This window comes from Chrysoperla carnea, chromosome 1 (assembly GCF_905475395.1).
Source record: "Chrysoperla carnea chromosome 1, inChrCarn1.1, whole genome shotgun sequence".
NCBI lineage: Eukaryota > Metazoa > Arthropoda > Insecta > Neuroptera > Chrysopidae > Chrysoperla > Chrysoperla carnea.
Genome location: NC_058337.1, coordinates 50,152,404 through 50,180,030, shown reverse-complemented (window position 1 = coordinate 50,180,030; position 27,627 = coordinate 50,152,404). Strand labels below are relative to the sequence as shown.

General features: G+C 28.9%; 1 protein-coding gene across 2 annotated transcripts in view; it reads right to left on the bottom strand.

The window, feature by feature from the left end:
- Positions 1 to 7,971: 7,971 nt before the first annotated feature.
- Positions 7,972 to 27,627, bottom strand: part of LOC123306116 (protein hunchback) — a 111,396-nt gene continuing 91,740 nt past the window's right edge. Inside the window, exons 1-3 of one of the 2 annotated variants that reach the window (XM_044887999.1) lie at positions 11,964 to 12,081; positions 10,930 to 11,234; positions 7,972 to 10,051 (exon numbers count right to left, since the gene is read on the bottom strand). In XM_044887999.1, the coding sequence (XP_044743934.1) occupies positions 8,075 to 10,051; positions 10,930 to 11,208 (2,256 nt within the window). In that variant the 5' untranslated portion in view covers positions 11,209 to 11,234; positions 11,964 to 12,081 and the 3' untranslated portion in view covers positions 7,972 to 8,074. Of the gene's footprint in view, positions 10,052 to 10,929; positions 11,235 to 11,963; positions 12,082 to 27,627 lie in introns of those variants that run through there. The other variant, XM_044887998.1, reaches the window with a different exon arrangement.

Here is a 27,627-nt window from a genome sequence, read left to right as displayed (position 1 = left end):
AATTAAGCGGGAACAGACCGGGATTATTCGATTGGGAATCCATAGGGCTTGCACATTCGGGAACCTATAGGGACTGCCCAATTGGGAACCAATTGGGATAGCCCCACCGGGCCCCAAATAAGTTTCTGCGTTACAGCCCAATTTGGGGTCCCAATTGGGCAACCAAGCTGGGTCCCAAATGGGAGCACGTGAAAATTTCTAGTCGGGTTAATATCGGGAATCAAACCTTTTCAATGTGATCTGTGTGTGTGTGTGTGTGTGTGTGTGTGTGTGCGTATGGGCGTATGTTCGGATTCTTTCGTCTCGATTATCTCGCGAACCAATTATGACATTAACACGTGATTGAGCTTTTCGACGCGTAATCTCGTATTTAAAAACCGAAAAAGAATGGGTTGATCCGTTTCAGCAGAATGGGTTGATCCGTTTTTAATGGTAAGGGGGCGTCCATTAATTACGTGAGGCATTTTTAAGGATTTTTTTCAGGATATTTCACTAAAAGACCGTGTGCTGTCTTCCGCCATAAATGTGATTAGGGTCACAACACGACCTCCAAAAGTATAATTTTGACCGAAACGCATTTTCCATAAGGTTCATGCGAAATCAAAACTTTTAAATCAAATAAGCCTTGTAGGCAAGATCATAGAACACTAAATACGCTTTGAGATCGATTTTTTTCCGGGAAGACCAGTCATCATGCAGTTTTTTGCATTCGACGCAGGGCGTCAATTCTAAAAACGGTTACCTATTTTGATTCTACACAATCTGTGAAAATTTTTTTGACATCACCAGGATGCATTTTCGTGAGTGCATGTTATGAAAAAAATGTATAGCCTGGTAAATAACTAACGAAAACGGCTAAATATTGTTACCCGGGGGTTTTTGGACTTGATGATCACGAATATGCATCTTACTGACGAGGGCGACGTGCTTGTACACCTCATCTTCAGAATTATCATTATGATATAAAATGCAGTCAAAATAATTAACACGGGTGTTTTCGAGGTCGCCGAACACGCATATGATGTCTAAAATACTTCTCAGTGCACCTTTGTATGTATTTCGTACACAATTGACACAAAATTCCTGGAGATGATTTCGATACCATATTCAGGATCAGCAACCTTGAAAATCCCCGGGTGGCAAAATATGGTTTTCGTTACTCATTTATCAAGTAATAAGATCCAATTTCGAAAATGCATCATGGCGATGCCAAAAAAAATGTTCATCGATTGTATAGAATCAAAGTAGGTAACAAATTTTATAATTAACTTAAATCGAATTCAAAAAAACCGCATGTCGATTTGTCTTCTTCGAAAAAAAAAAAAACCGATCTCAAAGCGTTATTTGATTCCGTTGTAACATTTTTGAACAATTTTGATGATAGTAGAGGCCCACCCATTATAAAAACTAATCTAATTTTATCGTAAGCTTTTTATCAGATTGCAACGTCAATTTATCTTGAAATAACACAAAATTAACTTAAAAATGACACGCGTCTCTTACTTCTTAAAAATAACATATAAGAATATATTGTATTCACAAAAAAAGAAGAAAAAAACAAAGTACCACATAAAACATTGCTTCCTCATACATAAAAGAATCATCATCATCCCCGTCCCGTATGTAAATGTAAATCCACAAAGATATAATAACAACCCACGAAATCAGCCAACCAACACCAACAATACGTATATCACAAATGTAAAAAAAAAAAACTTAGGGTGAGTTTCATTTTTAACTACACGTGCTTAAAATCGATACATATCTTAAAATACTACCCCTTGGAAGTACGTTTTTTTTTTGTTTTGTTTTGTTGTATGTATGTACATAAATATATAAGAACTTATGTCTAAAATAATATATTAAAAAAAGAAAGAATATGTGTATGCTCTAGTGCTGTCGTCATTTTTAAATGGTACCAGCTGTTTAAAAAGACGGGTCAAATGTCACACAACGGAAGTTCTACGACAAATCATCATTTCTTTTTAAAAATGTGTATATATTTTTGCATATTATTTTTATGGATAAATAAGAGGAGTGCTTTTTTTTTTTTACTTCATTTAGATATACAATAAAGATGCTCAGCACCCTTCGAATTGTTACATAGTGCGAGTATCATTTTTATTATAAGTGTATAATAATAGTATTTGAATGATTTTTAAGTATGAATGTTTATTATTTTTTTGTAATATTTAAAATTATCGTTAGGAAAAAATACGCGCGTGCCATTTTTTTCCACTTTTTTATATTTTATACACGTGTATGAATCAAAGGTTATTTTTTTGAAGAGATTTTAAAAAAGGGGGAATTTTTTTTGGATATAATAATTTCTAAAAAAAACTTTTGTAAGGTGAATAAAAAACAAGTGAAATTTAGAAAATAAATAATACCCTAAGTTGGAGATAAACCAACATGCCCGACGAAGCAGGTGGGAAACTGCTAGTTAATGTAATATAATTCTGATAGGAGCTGAGTATTTTAAATTTTTCAGCAATATGACTATGTAAGAAAATTTCTCTTAAAATTACAATTCCTATTAAATCAATTTTCGAAAAATCGCTTTGAAAGCGATCGATCTGTAAAAGAGTTACGCCATAGACAGATATTATACTTATATCCTCTTTTTTCTCACGTGCTAATCATTTAATTGAAATGAAAAATTTTCTTGTTTCGCATAAAATTTAAATAAAGTAAAATTAATTCACTATTAGAACTTAGAGCGTTCGGATTCGAGCTGCGAAGTCCTTGTAATTTTTGTTTGTTTCTTCCTATTTTTTTAAATGTAAATACGTAATGTTTATTAATTCATTGAAGTATAAAGTCTCGCCCTCATATGTTATGTGGTATAATATAGTTAATATGGTAAAAGCTCTTAAAAATACATGGATGAGCGACTTTGACTTGCATAAAAAGTTTTCAAGAATTTGAAACAAATGTACATTTGGTCTCAGTAAAAATTTATTAAGTTGAACTACCTCATTTATTAAGTTATTTGGATGATCCGGGATTATTACTAAAATTACTCTACGTTTGGAATCATGAAGGATTTATGTTTTAGGGATTTTATCGAGTATTTTTTGAAAATCTTGGAAGTAGTTGGAAGCTTTTAATTGTTCCAAGAAAATGGTTTTGAACTAAAGCGCTGACTATAAAATTTTACATTAAAAAAATATCAATACTTTTTGCGTGGAATTAGTCTTTTACCAATCTTATTTAGACAAGAAAAAGTTTACTAAAGAATGCTTTGTTTAGTTTACTGAATTATAGCTACACTTTTTATACCTTGTATAATGAAGGTATACTTAGTTTAGTTCCAAGTTTATAACGCCTAAAAATATAGTATTGTATTAGTTCATTTCCGGTTGTCCGCCTGTGAACATGATAACTCGAAAACAAAATGACATATCAATATGAAATTTTTAAAGCGTATTCAAGACGTAAAAAGTGACGCAAAGTTCGTAAATGAGCAACTTAGGGCAATTCGGTCTTGTGTCCGTGGGACCCATCTTATAAACCCTTAGAGATAGAAGAAAAGTTTAAATATAAAAAATGTTCTTTGTAAAACATTAAACAACTTTAGTTTCAAACATTTTTTCGTAAACGTCATTGTTTATCCGCGAGGGCGCAAATTAGGAAAACTTTGGTGTTCATTTTCTCTAAAACTATAAAAGATAGAGAGTTGAAAATTTGCAATTAGATTTTACAAGCGGTCTTGTAAAATATTCTCGACAAATAAAGATAAATTCTAGAAAATACTTTCGAAAATTTTTGAAATTTTCTAAAACCTAATAAATGTTAGCCGAAAGGCCGCCATAACTGTGTTTAATTTTTAAACTCTTCTAATTTATAAAAGAATAATGCAAGCACTGATATTCAACACTTTCTATACAAGGTATTTCAACAATTAACCCAGTCAATTGTTTGTTTCACTTGTTTATTTTAAATATTCGATTAGCTTTACCTTCAAACTGCCTTGGTAGGTTCATAGGTAGGTACACTTGATGTGTGCTTCATATTTTCACAAAAATTTTCATTGGAAAAATTGATTAATCTCAAATACGATGTTCAAATCAGGAAAATTTCGTAGAATAATGATATGTACTACTGCATGCCGGTGGTGATAAATAAACTAATTGCTATAATTTATAACGTTTGTAAAAAGAAAACAATTGGGCGCTCATAAAATATCTCTGTCACTCTTTAAATAAAAAGGTATAAATATAATAGCTCAGTTTACAAATATAAAAAATTTTTTTACAGGTACGATATCCTAATTTGCGTGCGAATTTTTTTTAAACTCGCCCTTATATCTAAAATTTTTCTAAATCAAATTATAATTTTTATGTGGCAGTTAATTTTTCATAAAATAAATTCGTGAAAAATTTTTAATAACTCATTGTATTTTTGACAAAAGGGGCGTGATTTCAATATGATTTTTAAATTAATTAAAAATATTTTATAGTTTTAATGATTAAAAAAAAAATTTAGAGTATATTCAAGTTATCAGTTTTTTTTTTACCAATTTATATATAAAACACCGCGACACATATTCAATAGTAACCGCCTTGTGGGGCGGAGTCGGACTCAATTCTAGATATACAGCATGAATGAGAATGTACATATCATTTTTATACTTAGGTTTCGATTTTATACATATAGCAGAACCAGATGATTTTGAAATATAAAAAATTTACAAATTTTAATATTTCTCTAATCGGATGTAATCTATAAAAGAGTTTGCAGGCCTATATTATTGACCTATAAAGGTCACTCGGCTGTTTAGCAGAAATAATATTTAAGGTAGTCTCATTGTGCATTTATAAACCCAACATTGGCTGCGAAAGGGCCTCCTTAATTTAATTAAATAAGTATTTGATTTCTTAAAAATTAATGTATATCAAGAAAGTATTGTCTTAAATCAAAGTATTTACTTTCTGTCTTGAGAACAAAATTTCCTGCTATTACTTCTTTTTCAGTTTATTATTTATTTCTCTATAATTTCACGGTAACTTATATATTTTAGTACAAAAACTGAAACCTGACTATTTCGAAAAACTAATTTTCAGTTTTTTTTCGCGCCATCTAATAACTGGTCTAATTTAAGAATATTTGATAGGATCTTACTTTCACGTAAGACTGTCAACAAATGTTAACAGTTTTGGAAAATTTTTTCCCAAACATTTACACGGTAAAGTATGATCGAAACTTCGCTATACGATAGATAAAGACAAAAAATTATTTTTCCTTGTCTTGTAATCAAAAATTTTTATATAACATTGGCGGCGAAAGGACCTTCTTAATGCAGTAATTGAAATACTAACAAGAAGACTAAAATAAGATAAGAATCAAACATGCTCTTTTTACAGCAAAGAACAAGAATCTGCCATAATAAAAATTTATATTTAAAAAAATCATATGTTGTATTTTCATTCCTACTTTATTCACGTTTTATAATTTGCCAATTCGTTTTCGAAATTAAAGGTGAAAATAATCATCCTTGTATAGGTACTGTGATGTTTAATCTTTACTCTTGCGGCAAATGAAGTTGGTGAAATTAAAAAGCCATTTCTGGGTTAAATTGGTGCCATATATAAAAATATATTTCGAAATGTAATAATAAAAATTTTCCCATGTGATAACAAAATTTAATTGAAAAGCCAGTAAATTTTGTCCATAAAATTTTTTGCTTATACTATTCTAACAGTTTTTGGTCTTGAGAGAAAATAATCTTCTATCTAGTAAAAATGATGTTTTACTGTAAAGCGGTAAAAAACAATAATCAGATGCAAAAAAATGTGTAGTTTAAAAAATCAAGTTTGACGACGAAGATTCTTCTATTTCTTCCGAAAATATATTCCGTTATCAAAATATTAGAGTGCAACAAACTATTTAAAAAAAAAATCTTGTACAAAAACTGAAGCTTTTTTCGCATTTAAGCACTGGGAGTTCTGGGCTTTTATACCATAATTGTTCTAATTATATTAAGAATAATTCATTAATGTGAGTGAAAATTACCGATATAAAAGGGAAATGAGAGAAAATTATAATGCTACCGGATAATATCATCAAAATTGTTAAAAAAGACATAAATAGATAATTCGTTTAATAAAAGTACGTTGCATCCTACTTTGAATAAAAAATTATACATAAAATACTTACCTAAAAATGTGATAATAGAAACGTTCCTTTCATGGAAAAAATAAAAGAGAAAAATTATTCTTTAAAAATATTATTTATTCATTTTTCTGCTGTAAAAAACTTATAGATTCATTCAATTCAATTCTGTACAGCCTTAATTGCTACAAATTAAATAATTTCTTGTTATAAATAGTTAATTAATTAGTAGATATACAATTATATTTCAAAATCGAAAGATCAACAAATCACATTAATCATTGTTAATTGGTAGTTAAAAAATTTATTATTTATCAAATACCAATTAGCAAGTATATATAAAAATTTTTTGCATTGTTCAATAATATTTCTAATAATTTTATTAAACAATACAGGGACTAACTAATACAAAAATTTTTTACATTACAAAAATTAATTTACTTATTTAACACAAAACACAATCAATTTTTACAAATCAAATATAAAATCATACCTACAGACTGATGAAACAGTTTCATTTATTTTTATTAATAATCTTAAGAACGAAAGAATATTAAAATAAGTTAAAATTTACTTTTTTTAGGTTTTTAATTTTTTTTTTATAAAATCTTTTTAAAGGTTTCTTATCAATCAAAATTGATAAAAAACTTTTAAATTTTATAAATATTTAATTTAATTAAGATAATCTAAAATATAATACACAAATAATTTATCTTTTTTTGAAAGTATATGAAAATTCATTAAAAACAAATGAAATTAAAAATATATACATGAGAGTAAGTTTTGGTAATTAAATAATTTATTTATTTTTGGTTGTGTGACTCTCTGTATAATAGTTATTACATTTAAGAAAATGGTATAATAGCGTAATAAACCTGGCATTTTAAATTTAAATTTTTAAAATTTTAGAAAAACCAATCTCTTGATAGATCATTAAAAAATATATAAAAATAATTAATATTTGAGGCGTTTCGGAGGTAGCTTAATCATAATATAAAGATCAAATATATACCTTCCAAAAATAAAAAAATTTTTAAAAAGACACAAAAATGCAATATAAAAATGTGAAAATCCAAAATAGCGATCAGAAAATGTAAGACAGCCTCAAAAATAAAAAAATAAATAAATAAGTAAAACAGAAAATAATAGTCGACATGTTGCACTTTCACATTTTCTAACTTTAAATTTTTGTTTAGATATTTCAAGAACTTCCTAGAGAACATAATTTTCATTTTTTATATTTATTTAAAAAAGTGATGTCGGATTTTCACATTTTTGGATTTTAAATTTTCAGTGCTTTTAAATAATGTGTTGGATTGTATTTTTTTATTTTTTTTTTTAAATTACCTTTTTTACATAAATATATTAATTTTTCTCATTTTAAAAACTTTCTATGCAGGACTTTTACCTTGGGTTACACCAAAAGAGGACCATTCTTTGTTTAAAATGCAATGCTTTACAGTTAAATAAATAAAATTTTCACCGTACTGATATTTGAATTTTACGATATTACAAAATAAAAAGCTACTATAATGTAAAATAATCAAAGATTCGAAATCTCCATCGTTTCAAGACTCAGGCCTATGTACCTAGTCCATGGAACAACATATTTAAATTTAATTGTTTTTCCATACATACTTTCAAAAAAAATACACGAAACCCGTTTCATTCCAAACCGCTTTAAAATAAAAAAAGTTAAATAAAATTGCACCTTCAAAAAGCGTAGGGGAAAAAATAATACAAACAAACTACTTATTTGGTCAAATTGCAATAGTATAGTACCGAAATTATATAAAATTTTATAATTTTAGCCAATTTCGAATTTAAAAAAAATGTATATACAAAATTTTGTTTTTTTAGACTAGAGTGACATAGATTTTTAAAATCGAAAAAGAAAAACTTTTTGTGAAACATAAAAAGGGACAGTTCAGTCTTATTTCACGAATACTTTTACCATTCATTAACAATGTGATGTCCTAGCAATGTGAAGGAAAAACGCAACTTTGTCCTCAGTTTCTTCGCCGCACATATTACACGTGAATGGATCTTTCCATCCATGATAACCCATGTGCATTGTATACATGACCACATCTTTGAACACAATGTCACAATATTGACAATTAAATGTGGCATCTTTTTTTATTTCTTCTTCTTGCTTCTTTTCTACAGGAGCTGCAGTGTTAACAGTAACAGTAGCAGGTTCAGGTTCTAGTGTAACTAATTCTTCATCACAAATTTCTGAAGAATCATTGATTTTTTGCTTTTTAGATGATTGATCTTCATCGTCGGATCCAGTAGCATGTTGTAATTGTAGTGCTACATGACCCAACTTAAAGGCACGACCTTTCCGTCGATTTTTTGTGGTTGTTGGTGTTGTAGGCATCGGTGGAACGGTATCTGCTGTATCCGAATCTGTAGGTCTACTGCTCAAATCTAAAGCACCATTAACTGGTACTTCTTCGTCGGGATCAATAATTTCTTCTTTGGGTACAATATGATTTTCATCCTTGTGTGTATCTAAGTCATTTTGACTTTCTGCTGTAAATTCGCATTCTTTGCAAGCAAACAATGGTGGTGTTTGTGGTTTTTCTACAGCAGAAATAATTGGAGATGGCGTTGTTTCCATAATCATTTCTGGTTTGTCATTATTATTGTTATTTTGTGGGAACATTAATGGATTTGGAATATTTCCTTGAAATGCTGTTAACAATTGACCAAAGGAAAAGTGTGGCGGAACCGTAACTGGTGATTGATTTGGTGGGAACATAAAATGTGTTGGAAACATTGAATGTTGTAACGCAGTTGTAGTTTGCTGTTGGGGTGATTGGTGTGGTGGATTGAGAGGTGGTGATTGTGGTGGCTGTGAATTACTATCATCACCTTTGGATCCTCCACGTTGTTTGGGTCCTCGCCGTGTTCCGTATACATCAATGATCGGTAATGGATTCGGTGATCCATCTGGATTCAGTACCATTGCTGGCTTATGATTGTATTTACGTAAATGTAATTTTAACGAATGGCAGTATTTGGTGGCGTAAGCACAATCTGAACAACGATACTGGTATATATTTGAATGTGATTTCAAATGCGAATTTAACATAGATTTGTTCACGCACGAATAATTACATTTATCGCATTTAAACGGTTTCGATCCAAAGTGATTACGTAAATGATATTCTAAATGATGTTTGTATTCGGTGACAAATGGGCATTTCGGGCAAGTTAATAATTTCTCAACTTTTATGTGGCTACGAGTATGCTCCCAAAAATCTAATTTTGTTACAGCAACAAATTCACACTGTTTACATTTGAATATTTTCACTTTGCCGTGTGAATTTACACGTGGTGTACTTAAACTTGCCTCGTCTTCTTCACCCTCGTAATCAGATTTATCATCTTCCAATGAATTGTGTTCACTTCCTTTGGGTGATGCATTACCTGATAGTAAATCATTACGTCCCATAGCGATTTCAAGCCGATGTAATGATGAATCATCACCATCGCCGTGTTTGTAATACTGTTCACTGTCATCACTTTCGGAATGAACCGGTGATTGAATATCCGCGTGTAAGGATTCAACATGTTTATCTGGGATATTGTTATTGTTATTTGATTTAAGAGGAATTTTTGTGTCCATTAAATTTGTTGATACAGTATTATCGTAATGTAAATTATTGTACGCATGTTGATATAGTTGCATGTTATTTGGGAAATTTGTTCCTGTGTTCGTTACGGGAGTACTGTTGTAAAAATTGATTGGTGTAGATGGATCTAGTGTACCGTTTAATGAGTATATTGGTACTGGTTCAGAATCGCGACTGTTATGGTCACTGCCTTCTGGTGAAGAGGAATGGAAACCATCACTTCCCGGTGTGTATGCGGATGAAATACCCGAATCATTGCCTATACGTTCATCGCGTTCGATAATTTCTTCTTTCTGTTAAAAAAATAATAAAACATTTACCAATGAGTTTTTTTATCCGTTTAATGAACAATAAAAATTTTTGGGGTTTCAGGCATTTTAGTTACATGTCTACCGCAATAAAAAAATTACAAATATACATAATAAATTTAATAATAATATGCGATGAATAGATAATATGATATGTAGTCTAGCAAACAAATTTCAAAACTCAAATCCAAGACGATTTTAAAAAAAATATATATCTACAGGATGATTTAATATTTCCGGTAAAGCATTCTAAAATATCACCTTATGAGGAGTTAATCATTCATTACAAATTTGAAATTGAGTATTAGAAACGATGATATTACTGATCTAACATGATAAATATTTTTTTTACTTTAAGAAAATATTTATTTGCTATAGGTACTTTGATTCAAGAAATATTTACTCTTTATGAGCACACTAACTGTCTAGTAAACTCGTTTAATTACATCCAGTAAATGTAAAGTCCAGTAAATTTTTTTTACCGTAAAAGTACTTTTTAGTACAGAAGACTAATAAAAATTTAAAAAAATCCATATTACTGGCCCCTGTAAACAGTCCTTTTTAATAATCCTAAATTTTAAAAAGAAGATTCTGGGATTTGCCAGACTTTAAGAATAATTAAGAAACTTTTAATAATTTTTGAGAAATTTAAAACCTAATTTTTAGCGAACAAAATTTCCGTTGGTAAGTATAAAACAATTAGGAGGGGGGAGGATGAGCTGCCTTTTTTTTACATTTTTCGATAGACTGAAAAAAACCAACCCCCAATTCTAAAATCAATAACATGTGTCTGGTAAAGATAAAAAAGAAAGAAGAGGTGAGGCGTACGAAAAAAGTTGAACATATATAAAACACACACATACCATTGAAGGAATTGTAGTAACGGGATGACTATGCCACCCTTGGGCGGGTGATTGTGGTGTAGCTGTTGTGATCAATGGACGTACCGACGCTAGTGGTTCTGTACTGTAACTGCCGCCTCCAAATGTTGGTGATATTGCTGCCGCTGCTGTTACTCCTGTTGTCGCCGTTGTTGTTGTATGAAGATGTGATATTCCACCTCCACCACCAATGAGTCCACTATTACCTTGTACGCAACTTATTGAACTCATGTTTTCCATCCAAAAACAACCACCTCTCATTGCATACTCTCCTACGCACTACAGATCTGTAATAGACGAAATGAAAATTTTTAACTTTTGAAAATATGAAAAAAACGAATTCTATAAGGGTTGAAAGGCGGAGGGATAGTTTTCTCAGAAAATATTTAAATAGAAAATTTAAAAAAAATTAATTCTATTCGACATCGAAGAAAATAGAATACAGGTTGTATTATTAAATAAAATACGTAAGTTTTCTAATAATTTATAAAAAATGTATAAAAACTTTTCGGGAATATAAATAATCAGTATCAAATCAAAATAATATTTATGGGATTATGACTCACTTTTCCAAGTAATTTAAATGCCAGTTTATATGGAGAATATACATTAATATAATTAATTTTTAAGTGACTTATCATTCAAAAGATAGAACTTATCATTCAGAAGCTTGAAAATCATTTTAGATTGTGATAAAGCTCATATCACTTTTCCTTTAACAAAATATATTTTCAAGAGGACTTTATACTTTTAGAGTATTTTTGAGGAAAAAATACTATTAAAATGTTATGATTAACTATATTATATAGCTTTATATATATAAAGCTTATATATTTATATATATAAGCTTTCTTTCACAAGCTTTCAGTAAAGCTTTCCCAATATAATGTATTTTAGGTCTTATTTATAAGAGCTTTTATTTTGTAAAAATAATATTTGGTTAATTTAAATAATTCTTTAAATCATATAAAATTAAACAAATTAAATTTTGGAAGTACATTAGAATATTTCTTTACCTTAGTTTAAAAATTAAAAAAATCCTGGCATAACAAAATTAGCGAAAATTTTTAAAAAAAATGTATGTTGTCTGTTAATTCACTTCTCACTAGTAATTTGTAATCAAAATTTTTTTTTATCAAAACAGTTTAAAATATGCACAAACAAATAATTTGATTTCACAAAGTAAACAGAAATTCATAAAACAACTTTTTGTTTAAAAATAATAATATTAAAAAAAATTGTCAAATGTTTTTTATCCAAAAAAAATATCACGCACTAAAAAATAATTTAAAAAAAATTTTTCATTTTCAAGCGATGGTGTTACTTCAAACTCAACTACTAATATAATTGCAATGGTCATTACACACATAATATTAGATCAAGTTTTTGCGCCCTCTAATGGTCAAAGCTACTATATTCACCCCCTCCAACACATTTATTTATCTATAGATGGATATGCGGTTTAACTGTATGGTATTATATGTATAAAGAAATGAAAAAAGCTCCCTACCAATTTTTGTTGTACATATTAGAGTGAGATAGCAAGAACGAGCGACGATAGTGTAGGAAAAAACTACCCTTCTACATAATATTAAAAATATCCCCTAAGTATTTTTTTTTCATCGTATATAATATTGTACATGTATGTGTGTACACGACAGCCCTATCTATGTATACTGGTCGTATTGATATATATTGGTCGTGAATTGTCAACTGACTGGTCGAATAAACAATGGCGAATTGTAAAAAAAATAAAACATATAAAAATAGTGCGTATTTCAGATTGTCAAAATAGTATTTTTACGAATTTGATGATTATTAAGTCAACAACTAAGAACTTAGAGAGAGTTAATAAAAGCTTTGATAAAAAAAATTACTTTCGAACTGCAGGCTATAAATACTCGCAAATATCTTAGTTGTTAAGGAAATTATTTGCAACAAATTAAGACAATAATTAGTATTGTCGTGAGACTAGGCAAGGCGAGACTCTTATTATATCATTTCGTTTCGTAATTTTTTTAAATTAATGCTCGTCTCGACTAGCCTCATTAGCCAAATAAATTGTCTCACGTCAGAATATTAAATGGATGTAATGAGTATCCACATTTATGTAAAAACTTATATCGTTGGGTAACACTCGATATCTTAAAAATATGTAACTCTCAGCTAATTCGCTTTATATTGCAAGCTTTTGATAATGCTCGATAATTCTTGATAATAATGACCACTTTTGTTTCTAACCCCATTTTTTATCGTTGAGGCTTTAATTTTAGCTGAAACAACTCTTCCAACTTTACCACCTCCGCAAACACGTAAACCAATATTTGATCTAAGACTGTATACACCGATTTTCTTATTCAAACTTCAAAACTAGTAACACAGTTCCAGTCAAATTCTTTGTTTGCAGCGGCTGTTAATAGTTTGAAGCGAATTTGAATTCAGTAAGAACATTTTTAAAAGAATGTTCTTTTTGCTTTAGATATTTCAAACCTTTCGTATTGGTTCATTTTTGTAAAATCCTGTCCTAATGCACCTCTATAAACTCTGCTGAGGATCAAATTAAATCTGAAAGCCATAATTTATGTTTTTTAAGTTGATTGTTAATACATTTTCTAAAGCTGTTTACTAATTTTAAAATAAAGACCATCAAAATTCACTGTTTTAAAAAAAATCTACATTATAAAAACTTATTTGAATTATAATTTTTGATTAATACCGCCTAACCAGATTCGCAAAAATTATTAAGTTTTAATTAGAAGTCGTTATTATATTTTATTTCGAGTTTTGGATTAATTTGATAAAATGTGAAGCGTTAGAATTTGTTTATTTGAATTTTTCTAAAGAATAACATTTTCATCATACTTTTCTCATAATTATTCGAGATAAACTTTACTGTTGGAAACTAAACCACGGGATTAGCTCTCAACTGCAATCATTTTAGCTCTAAAGAAATGTAAAATTGGATCTTATTTTGTGCTTGCTAATTTGCAGGATTCATATTTTGCTTTAAAAATTAAAATTTCATTTAAATTCTAAACAAAGATTTTCAAAAGGAGATCTTATTATTTGATGTGATTTATTACGCGAATTTAAAACAACCCCTATCTGGTTTTATTTAAATGTGTATTTTGGCATTATTTTTACGATCAATACATTTGTATAATGTATGATTCCAAAAAAAAAGAATTTAATAATAATAATATCCATTGAGTTATGTTTATGAAAATATATTTATCTATATATTTCAATGCATATAACATTTCACCCGCACATCTGCAAAAATTTTTAATGTATTTTTATATAAAAACAAAATCTCTTTTTTTGTCCAAAACTTCATATGATGGTTTATTTCAACCCCTTCCTACTATTGGTCATCAATTTACAAAAACAACATTTGTTGAGTACACATATCAATCTGGCATGGGTTTTGTGCAAACCAGTGTTTCTCAATCTTTGGTAGGAAAGTTAATATCAGATTTCGTTAAATTTTTAACTAACCACAATAGAAATGTAAAATTTGAAACATCTACGAAAAGCTAAAGTTACCTACTTAATTTAGAATGGACATAAGGTCAAGTTCAACGTTGGAAAGAATCTAGAATAAAGCTGCTCTAGTTATGCCATTCATTCTCAAAATCAATAAATCCAAAGTATAAAGTTAATAAGTAAAAAAGTATAATTTAATAAAGAGGGTGATCCAATTTCAGTTTCCTATATTTGCAACTTTGTAAATTAGAATGCTGTGATTACTTTGGCTTGTTTCAAACGTCAAATGTAAGTTTGAAACATTCCATTTACGACAAGAATCGTTAAACTTCTGTAAGAACTGTGTATAGACTTTTACAAAAAGATTATGGTCAATTTAATCGTCCTAGTGAGCGAACAATTCGTATAATTGTGCACAAGTTCGACGAATATGGTGACATTTTCTTAAGAATCGCGTCTATATCAACAAACCTGCAACGTTGGAGCATCTAAAATTTAACATCCGCCTATTTATAACCGAAATAGACCCCCAAAATAGACCCCCAGAAAGTTCAGAGACGACCGTTTGTCTGACATCATTTTTCATATTAAATGGAGTAGCACGTAATATTCGATTCATAAAAATTCGATATTAAATTCTTTTTTTTTTTTTTTTTTTTTTTAAATTAAAAGTTAAAAACCTCTATTTAGATCACCTTTTATGCGTATTGATATCTTTGAGTGAGGAAAGCAACAAAAAAATGTTGAGAAACGCTGTTTAAAAGAATACTTACATTTTTGTTTATTCAAAGAGTTTTGTTCAATTTTACGAAATTGAAAAAAAATAAGTATATGCTTTCAGGATGATTAAGAAGTCATCATATGAGGAATTGAGAAATCTTTATCGAGATATGGTTTTTTTGGTGAAGTTTGAAATAAACAATATTTTAACATTCATATTTACTGACATTTTTTAATAAAATTCGATTCTTAGTTTCTTTAAACTGAGTTTTAAATTTAAGACAAATAGAAACCACCACAATGGTAATCAAACATATGATTTCCCGTGATCTCCGCCATTCAAATTTCTATTTCGTATTGTAATATTTGAATTTCAGTATGATATAACGCGTAGTAGAGAGGGGTACTATTGTTTTGTACCTGGTGGGGGTTTTGTAAATGGGTGAAAAGTGGAAACTGAATTGGAACATTTCGTTATGTATAAGCTACTGTACTTTTCTTTTACTTATTTGCAACAAGTTAAATTTGTCTGGAAAGGGAATGGGCAACTGTCTCAATATTACATTTGCTTAGGGCTGTTAGACTACCTAAGAAATATATCGACACGCAGCAAAAAATTTACCGCAGCTTTATATCGATTACAGTCATACATATATTATATATATGTATATTTTTTATTGGACTAAAAAGTACAAAATAATTGTATAAATGTTATAAAGCATGCGACTGTCAGTATCTAACAATTAGACTAATCACAGAAATGAAAGTAGAAATCATTTCTTAGTTTTTCACATATTCTTAGATTTTTAATCATAATAATAATTAACGCTGTTCGTCCTCAGCTTTATTTTTTTGCTGAAATTCAGCGTTGTTTCATGAATATTTCATATGTTATTTATTTTATAATTGTTCAAAATTATGTTTCTGAAAGCGCAGTACAAATCTTTTTTGTTAAATTATTTTTTTTTTACACTTTTGTTAATTCTCAAAAAAATATTTTCGTTGATTTTAAAGGAAAAACTTTCAGCTTGGTTGTATAGTATTTTTTTGTAAAATTAAAAGCTTAAATGTATGCAATAATTCAATATTCAGTTTCGGCAGAGATTACGAATAAACTAATTTAATAATTGGAATCGATTTTATCAGAAGTTTCATTATTAATTACAATAATTCATTTATATAAAAAATCTTTGGTCCTATTTGAAATATTACTGTATGATAGCAAATAGTAACAGTTATGTAAAACAGTATGTAAAAACGGTATACCTGTTTTTATATGCGATATGTAGGTACTTGTTGAACATATGCATATCAAAATTGAAATTTCCACAAATTTAATAATTAATTTCAAATAAAAATTGACCATAAACTCTTTGTATACCAAAAATTAACGAATCACCTTTCTTTAATTTAACCTGGATATCATTGAGGTACATTATAAGTGATTTATTTTACAAAATAAACAAAAACATAAAAGCATATTAATATGAGAAATAGGCAAGGATGTCCGCAAAATTATTTTTTAGAAAATTATGAAGAGAGTAAACTTAAAAAACCTTAATTATTTTATTTTTTAATAGAGTCAAACACAGTTTAGTTTCATTCATATTGGAATAGTAGTTAGTAAGTAGCTTGCGGAAACACATTCTTTATAGGGCTATAAATCCCTTCTATTCATCTTGTATTTATGTAGGCCTCCGTTATTTAGATAAATGTCGGGACCAAGCAATTCATTTTCTAATCTTCCCTTTAAAATTAAGTTCTAGAATTCAACAAATCGAACTGACAAAATCACTTACGTGACTCTTTAAGAAGACTATAATTTCATACATTTTCTTTAATGTAAGTTTTTTTTTTTTAAATTTAACTGTGGATGACTTGTGCACCCAATTAATATAAAACTAGCTGTGAAAAACCCGCTTCGCTGGGCAACTTCCATTTTAAATACAAAGATTATTGTGTTATAACCTTCACTTCCTTTCATAATTATCACAAATTCGTTTCTACTATATTATGCATGCATTATACACAAAAACCTTTCTCTTGAATCATTCTATCTATTAGAAAAAGCCGCATCACAATCCGTTGTTTAGTTTTAAAGATTTAAGCATACATGGGACATAGGGACAGACAGCGGGAAGCGACTTTGTTTTATGTATTGATATTGATTGATTATTATTTTTCAAATCAATACGTTGGGTTTCTTGTATATTATTATATATCGGTATGTTTATTCATGTTTTTGATAATGTATTTGATAGTAGGTATTAAAAGAAAATGTAAGAAATAAAAAATTTTCAAAGCTCATGGAAATAAACTAAGTTTTTTTACATTGGTTAAAGTTTTATTAAAGTTATTTTTTAACATCGAACATATAGAAGATCCTTTCTTTATCATACACAATGTAGACATAAATATTCATTGTAAGATGAATGTTAAAGAAACAGGAGAAATATTAGTGTATCGCATTAGCGGACTAGAGAGAAGGAGTAAGGAAGGTAGTTGACTTTCCCTGACTTTATGTTTCTGTCAAAATACGGTTCTATTTATGAAATTTTTATGTCAAAAAGTTCTAAATCTACCTCTTTAAACTTCTAGACCAAAAATTATTGTTTTTCTACCCCTCCCATGTCCATAAGCTTCAAGATAGGCCCGTGATGTATTGGCTGCAAGAATGCTTATAATTTCGTATTTCAATGCTCCATTTTTTATATTTGTGTCAATTTTTTAATATTAAAAATTTTATTAACACCAAAATCTCTGTTTTTTAAATAATATCCAAATAACATTGATTCGTATAGTTTATTAATTACTTCGAATTTACAATATTATTACGTCGAATTATTATTCGTCGTATTATTACGTTGTTTAGTCTTGTTTTGATAAAAGACAAAAATAAACCTTAGAGACCTTTTATTAAAAGGCGGTAGTTTTTGAAAGGTTTTTTATGGCTGAGAATACACTATAAGATTTTCTTTTAAGAAAGAAAGTCTGGCACCTAGATCAAATCATCCGAAATTATTACAAGAAAATTCTTGGAGACGTAAAACGTAAACACAATCGCAGGGTTCTGAACCTATATGTCTACAAACTTAAAAATCAATTTGTTAATATTAAAATTATTATGATTTTACTTTTTGCATTATTTATTTATCCTTTTTTGGGTTAAAAGTATTCAAAATATATACATAATAATATAACCAAATCATCACCTGGTGATACTTATCAACTCGTGTCAAATGACCTAAGCATTCAATTTGTTAACCTTCTTTTGCATGTTGGGATTTTTGAAAAATAGGATACATACTATTATTATTCAGAAAAAGAATAATCTGTTGCCCACGATATGTTTATAAAAATTGCTTATAAGAATAATAAAAATAAATTTTTACCATTAGATACCTATACCACGAGAATGGTTAACTATAGATTTGTTTTGGAAATCATGTATTATTATAAAAAAATTTGATTAGCCTTCTTGATTTCCCATCTGTCGTTTTGTTGAGTACGAATTTGGTTTTTCAAAATTAAGCTAATTTCAGATGTGTCAATTTTAACAGACACAGTAGAAATGCTATGGGAAGAGTTATCAAATCGAATTGCTTTGTTCTTCCCACTACTTTCAGCATATTTTGTTATACATTAGGGCTTTTAGTTTTAAAAACTTTTTATTTAAAACAAATTTTTGCGTTGATGTGTAAGTTAGTCAGTCAGTTATTCTTTTATGTATACAGAGGAAGAAGACAGAAGTATCGATCTGGTAAAGAGCTGTTTTTTGGTAATTTTTCCTAAACATCTTTAGTTTGAAGAACGTCCAAAACGGTAAACGTTACTAAAAATAAACGGTTTTAATTTGTTTATACATTTCAATAACCATAGGTCAGATAGTTATCATTCAAGACAGTGTCACTATTTAGCATTCAAAATTTTTAGCTATTAAAAAAGTAGCGTGATGAAACTTTTTGAGAAGGTGCTTTGCTTACCTATGCTTTCTTGAAAAACGTGTCTTTAAGTTCGGAAATAGGTAAAGTTTTTTAAGAGTTTGCCACAAAATCTATTGTCTGCATACTAAGAGATTCCATCAAACAATATGGAATTTAAAAAAGAATACATTTTGAGATTTTGTGAAAGATTTTTCCTTTTCAAATTTAATATTTAAAGGCGTTTAAACTAGAATTAAATTTTTTTTTTGTGATAATTGATCGCTGACGTTAAAAATTTAGAGTAGGCACCAACACTTTATCAAAATAAAAGGATTTAATAAAGACCGACATTTTAATCTGGCTGGCAACTTTTCTAAAAAATAAACAAATACCAGCAATTAATCAAAAACACACCAATTTGAATATTCAGGGTCTAGACTTTTATGACTTTACCAAAAATAATAATAAGAAAGTTAAACACGCCCAGAAGCAGTACAATAAATTTTGACTTTAATTTTTATAGCATATGCAAAAAAAAAAAAAAAAACATAAAAGAAAAAGGTCTAAGTAAAAACTCTTTCTTAACTCATAAATTTTGTAAAAGAAATTTCTTGCAATGAAATGTGCTTGGGTATTTTTTTTTGCATATAAAAAAGATATAAACTAATTTATTTTTTAAGCCTTTTTATAAATACCTTTTGACCTTATTGTTATTTAAATCTTTTTATTTAGGTAACCAAATTTCTCTCTAAGTTTTATGGCTTTTTTTACAAGGTTAATTACTAACATCTTTTTTTAAAGGTATTGAATAATGTGTTCGTGTTAAAACATCGATGTTGCATAAAATAGAAAAGTGAAAGAATGGTTAAATTTCATCTAGAAAAAAATTTATATTTTTATAAATAAGAGTTTTCAACATTAAATTATAACAAAATGTCTGCTGAACTGTCTGTTTGGATGTTGTGTTTTTAATAGTCAATTAAAACTTGTTTATAATAATGTAGTAAATCTGTCGCAGAACATTTGCTCCTTCGTCGAAATACCTGCAAGTACTTAAATCTAAAATAATCTAAGCAAAGTTGCGTAAGTGAAAAACGTTTTTCTAATAACATGGTGCTAAAAAGGTTATAAAAAACTTCAATCTACTTTATCGCTTGTCCCCGCCAAAGCTGTATGTTACATTAGAAGCATCAGGCATTTTGGAAAATCTTTTTTTATAAATAACTAGCTGACGTTGTCTTGTCTGGAATATTGAATTCCAAATGATATAATTAATTTAAAAATATATTTTTCGAAAACATATGAATAGGTTTGTTGGTATACCAACAGGGAAACAAGCGACATACAATTGGGCTTGTAAAAAATTATTAATTTTCAAGAATGATTCCACAATAATTTAGCGATTGTCCTTGCGATTTATTTATCGACATTGCAAACGCTAGATAACCCAGTGAACTTCGTTTCACCTACAATTTATTTAATTGTAACTATTTATCAGCAATTATTAATCTCAACTAACCTGCATTTCCAAGTCATAACAGCTACACTATGCTTAGCTCGTCCGCTAAGTCCGTTAAATCCACTCGCAAGCTCGCCCCCAACTGAGCCTGCCCGCTAAACACAAATTTTACAACTGCCTGACAAAGGCCATCAGGAGTAGGGCTCGTTGCGCTCGCATATAGCTCTAGTAACTATCTAATCACTATATCTGAATAATAATAAATAATACCTCAATACTATTCAAATATCGGATCACAATTCAAAATAAATATGGTGGGAGCGCAAATAAATACATAATAAATATGAAGATGTAAAGTAATCCGTTTTTTATATGCGTTTCCACCATTTATTGCATTTAATATTTTGTCTTAAACTTTCTAATGTTCCACTCTACTTCTTTAATTTTTTCTATCATGCTTACCTTTTCCTGACATTAATTAACACAACAAAAAAAGAATTAGCGAAATTGTTCTATCTTGCTCGTATGAGACTGTAAGGTTATAGACTAAAGCCTCGGCAGAGATGTTAATCAATTAAAATAAATCATTTCGAAAATGAGAACGAAGTATCCGACTATGCTTGTAGGAATATTCTGCAGTTTCCCTCATGAACTCTAAACAAGTGTTGGTATATAAGAATGAATATTTCAATTTTTTTAAATTTGCTTTTTCACTTAAGTATATATAATGTGATATGTTTCGCATTTGGAGAGTTTGAAAATGGAATCATAATCCGAAACATGTTTACATACTTTTCCAGGAGGAAAGTATTAAACATTTTTTCTGCTTTAAGATTGTTCATAAATTTGTGGCCAGGACCATTTATAATTAGTATTTTATTCTGGTTGTTGTTGGGAAGGAATAGGTTGCAGTCGTTGACCTAGGAAACACACTTACTTCAAGAAACCAGTTTCTTTAGCGCTGATTATTATTCCAGTTCTTATTTAAGATTTAAACCCTTTGAATGTAAAAGGGTTATTCGAAATGATTAAAAAAGTTAGATGTGTGCAAGGGCCTAATAGAATATGAAGCTATACTTCAGAAAATGTATCCATTTGTTTTGGCCCGAGCTAGGTTAGAATTTCGCAAAGATTTCTGCATATTCCCATTCATACATGTTCGTATGTACATACTACATGCATACATACCATATATGCATATACACTGATGGTATACGGAGTATTAGAAAAGTACCGGAACAGCAGAAGTCTAGTAAGTTTTCGAAAAATGTATTCGACAGAAATACATCCTTCTTTTTATAAAGACCAACTTTGTAATTTAAAAATTTTCACGATCCCTTTTTATTTTAATACGAAAATCTCATTTTGACACAACATAAATAGAAATATGAATTCAATTATTGAGTTCAATTCTCGAAAAATGAATACAATTTCCAACAAAAGACGCGAATTTTTAATGAGGAACAATTTTCTAATTTAAAGTTTTTTTCTCAAATTGTTCAGTGATTTTGAACGTCAAGAACACCTTGACCATATACAACTACTTTAAATCTACATGGTCTTAATCTCAAACCATTATTTTCCGAGTTTAACTGCTGTTCCGGAACATTTCTAACACCCGATATATATACCATATATGTATTCCATATACCTTGGAATCATGAAAAATAGGGAAGCTTAACTTGAAATTTTTTGTTTGGTTATAATTTATCATTTGTTTTTCATTCTTCATTCTTGTTTTTTTTTTTTATATTTATACAGATTTTAACTGTTTTAATTGTAATAATGATCCCCGAGGTTTTGTTGAATATGGGATGTGATATAAATTTACTATTGAAGATTATGATGCATGTTGCTGGGAAATTGATTATTTGTACCGTAAGGATTGCACTCATCTCAACGCACGGCATGCAACTTAAAAGTGTTAAAAATTGCATTAGTGATTAGGTATTTTAAAAATATTATGAAGTTCTTTTCACGTGGCGAACAAATTCGTCACTTGAAAAAATTAATAATACCTAACGGGTTTTTTTTAATGTGTAATAACAATTCATAAAATTTTATAACTATAAGCCGACTTTATGAAAAAATAATTCTTCAAAATATTTGTATATTGATAGATTAATGCTAAAAGAGAACCAGTAAATTTTTACGTAACAAATTATGAAAGGATAAAAAAGAGGTATATAGTATGTACATTCGATGACCAAAAGACAGTTAAATGATGGGTCTAGAAGGATTATAAAAATTTATTAAATAATATTTTTGTGTTTTGTACATAATATACAAAAATATCTATTTAAATTTGTTTACCATACACAGAGTTAAATACCTACCCATTTTTTTTCAAACGGATAATTTTTTGTGAAAGGATTTTAAAATTTAAAATGTACTTCGTAAGTTTTTAAATCTTTTTACTACCTTTTTTTTTTTAAAATTTTCAAATTCGTTATTTATAAAAATAAAAAAAAAACCCAAAAAAGAAACTATAGCTGAAGTATATATTTTGAATTTTATTGTAAATTATAATCAACACAATCCTTTACTACAAGATATATACTCACTCGCAGTTACACATAAAAAAAAATTAAACTTTTTAAAATTTGTATGGTAATAAATGTAAAAAAAATTTTTTATCGAATAACTGATAAGCACCGAAAAGCGCCTTTTAACCTAATATCTATGCAATTCCACTGGGTTCGAATGTTGTACGTACCCGTTCCTCCATTTATCCTTGCTTCCCGGTTCAATTTACACAAATTTTCTGTTCGTGGCTACCGATGTGTATACAAAAATGTATAATAAACAAAATTTAGTTTTCAATCTTCGACCTTCTAACTCTATGTATAACACATATTACCATGTATAACACATATTACCACTCTTGTTACATACAATATATACCGATTGTAAGCTATCTCGCTAGCTATAAATATATATGAAGTAAGAATAGTTTTTATGGACGTTCTTATGTATAAAACAAAGAGGGAATGTGTAAGTGTGTTATGGTTATGTGCTACTGTGTGTGATTGGTATTGTGTGCGTACAACGTCAAGTGATGAGTCTGACGGTGTGGGTTCATGTATACACATATACAATCCCTCTTTGTTTTATACATAAGAACGTCTGTAGGAACGCTTCTTACTTCATATATATATGATATGGTTTACAAACAGTATAGTGTACATTATAAAATACAATAACATGATCAAGACTTTGTTTATTAATATGCATGGCATTAGATTTAACCTCTTAAGACGGTTCTTAACTCATTTTTCAAGTGCGTGAAATCGTGCTTTTGTAGGCTAAATTCTAGTTTCTTAGTCTAGGGGGCATTTTTTAACTACAATCGCTGTTTTTTTGACTATTCACGAAAACATTTATAATTTTTTCTATAAAACAACATTTTTATAATGGAAAAATTTATTCTAAGAAAGTTTTGTCCAGTAAAATTTTTTATCAAGTGAATATTGGACTACAAAAAATACAATAAAACTAGGCCCTCAGTAACATCGTAAATACATTGCTCAAATGTAAAATTTAAAAAAATTGTAAATTCTCATCAGTTTAATACTAATTAATTAGTTAAACTGCCTCGATTAATTATATTCTTACAAGTATTTGTTAATAATCTACACACACCAAATGAAATGCAAGAAATTCCAGATGATCTACAAGGACTGTTTTGTAAAGAATTTTAACTTCTCAATATGTGTGCGTGTATTAACGGCAATATAATTCGAAAAGATATTCTTAAATTTCATAATATTCGGTCGAGTTTTTTTTTTGCCGGATCCGTAAAATAAATTATCTTGCTTTGAAATAGGTACGCTACCAATTTTGTGTTCAGGCTAGAACAACTTTTGTATATACAATTTGGAATTGGACCAAATTATAATGGCCTGATTAGTTCTTAGTGGCCATCCTATAATATTGCTTTATAATTGTACATTGTGAAAATTTAAAATTAAGAATTCGTTTTCTTATCTTTATTCTACAAAGTATTGATATTTTAAGATGTCGACAGTTATTGAACAAATATCTGGGATATTTTTGCCATATCGATATTTCTATTTCGATATATCGAATAACGGCTTGTAAATCGATAATGAGGTTGTGTTTGCCATCCCTAAATAATTATTGATTTTTACATTTTTAATAAAAACAAGATACACATTGAAATGTACATGCACATCAAATTTGAATATTTTTTCAAAATAACAAAAATGTACTCTACCACCCCCTTCATTCACAAAAGATTCCTAAAAAAATAATAACAATAATACATACGATACTTCATAATAATTTATAGAGTTTAACTATAACAACAACAATACAAATCGTGGTAGGCATGGCCCTTGACGGTTAGACCAATAACTTTGTAATTCAGACATTATTGTGTTCATTGATTATAGTAAAATTTATTTTCTATAACTTGCTTGTAGGTAAATTTATTATAAATAGTTCCATTTTTTCTTATATAAGAAAATGTAAGATTTTGCTCCACAACTACCGACCATCTTACAGCTATGTCCTTAGTCACCCATTGGCAATAAGAGATGTTGGTATTACAATACATGTGCTTGAGGAGTAAAATTCTTTTATTGTTAGAACAATGGTCAAAGAATTGAAATTTATCAAGGAAGTTTACATGTGTTTACTTGCCTCTATCCGCCCGTTTCTCTGGGCGATTTCAACTGTAAAAACAAAGACTACTCCATTATAGTCCTGTCTCAACTTATCTCACCCCATGATCGCAATATAGACAATGTCATTATGGCAACTTTAAAATAAACTCTACTACAAACTCACTTTAAGCTATTATGCAAGCCATTTCGTCCCGTTTAATATATCCTCAAAAACCAGATTTTATTTCAACTCTTTGACAATAAGGTGGCCTTTAGATTTAGTTCGGAATTCAGAAAAAATTTGTGACATTCTGTAACTTTCCTACCAGACATCAGAAATCGATTAATAGCTGTATAATTGACTGTCTTTTTGAGGTTCTTTGGAGTGATATTTTTTGAACGCTACATCTTCGAAACCAACCCATGCAGCCGAAAACCGAAACCACCTTAATGAATGGGGGATAGAAAGCCCTCCATAGCATATAATTTTCAGTAGGGTTAGGTAACGAAGGTCCAATTTCTTTGAAAATGCAAACACAGTAAAATGTTCCAAAAAAAATCCGCTAAAATCGCAAAACGCGATGCAAAGCTGCCTTTTTGGTATGTTAATTGGACCTTTTAAGCGATTGTGAAATTTATTGTGTTGCTTACACAAAAAATAGTTGTGCTACCTGCGTAATACGTGAAAATGTTCCAAAAAAAATACGCTAAAATCGCAAAAGGCGATGTAAAGCTGCCTTTTTGGTATGTTAATTAGACCTTTTAAGCGATTGTGAAATTCATTGTGTTGCTTACACAAAAAATAGTTGTGCTACCTGCGTAATACGTGAAAACGATATGGTAAACCGTTTGATATAAAAAATGTTCCTTATAAAATAATAAACAAGTTTTGTTTGAAACTATTTTTGATTATAACATCGTTGTTTTCTCAACGTAAAAAAAGTTTCCTAGAAAACACTTCGATAAATTTTCAAGAACTAATACAAATGGCGGCTTTAGATCTCGTTTTTCGTTTTTAATGTAGAATTTAACTGGCTCATATAATGAAATTATTGTTTTCAATTTTTGAAATGTAAGCAATAACTTTCAATCAAAAAGCTAATATATATACTTATATATGTGTGACTCATTCACCCTTGAAGTAAGCACACATACTGTTATTGCACAAACCAACCCCTTTTTTTGTAGTTATAAAAATCTGTCTAAAAATAGAGAATAATATATTTTCTTCGTAATTCTTTCATTCAAAAGTATTACCAATATTTGACATCACAAAGACACCACAAAAACGAAAAAAATATTAATTATAACAAAAATAGATTAATTTTTGTTTGAAATTTCTTGTTTTGTGTGGGAAAGAAGAAACTGCGAACTTAAGGTATATTTATAGATTTATGAAATTTTTTAATGGATATGATTATTCACTCCGAACCGAATGCAGAACCTACGACTTTTTTGACAACACAAAAGTTGAAATTTAATTTAATTTTATAATTTTTAGAAATCATACTGGCGAGAAGATCTTAACTTACTTTATTTTTTCCCTTGACTTAAACTGTCTTCAAAATTGAACATTATTCTTTTTTTATTGATCAGGACAACGGAACTTTTAATAAACCCTGTATATATGAAATATAATATCAAGGTATATTAATTTTAGTCCCAGGTTTGTAACGCTTAAAATTATTGTTGATGCGAACAAAATTTTGGTATAGGTAATCAAAAAATCACCTAATTAGTCCATTTCCGATTGTCCGTCCACCCGTCCGGCTGTCAGTACGATGATTCAAAAATGAAAAGAGATATCGTACTGTAATTTTTACAGCGTGGTTAGAAAAAAAAAATGAATTTGAGTTTGCAAATGAGCAACATAGGAAAAAAATCCTACGCACCCACTTTTCAACTGAAAGAGATGGAACAAAAGTTTAAATGTTAGAAATTCCTTATAAAAAAATAAACAGCTTTTGTTTGAAACGTTTTTCCGTAAATATAAATAGGTGTAAATGAAACTAGTAAAATTCAAATTTGTAGGTATAGCTCTAAAATATTTTCGAAAACACTAGTATTCAATACTGACCATACCGAGTACCTATTTCAACAATTAATTCAGTCAATTGTTTATTTTCACTTGTTGATAGTAGAAAATAAAACAAGTTGCATCTACTAGTCCCTTCTGACCACAACGCTGATCGGAATTTATTAGAAGTCTCATTTTTTTTCTGTTTCGCAAATTGGATTATGACGCCGCTTGTACTATCAATAAAATATGCAATAACAAAACTGATAAATAGCGTCTGGATTTTTAGATTTTTTGGGGCGAGGCAGCCTATTAAGTAACAGTCTATGTATACCAAATTCTCGGCGTTTTTTTTAAATTTAAGTTAAATGACCAAGTCCTTATGAAATTCAAGCTATTACTTTTTGAGTTTCATCAAGCAATTTTGTATTGAAATAAATGTCGATC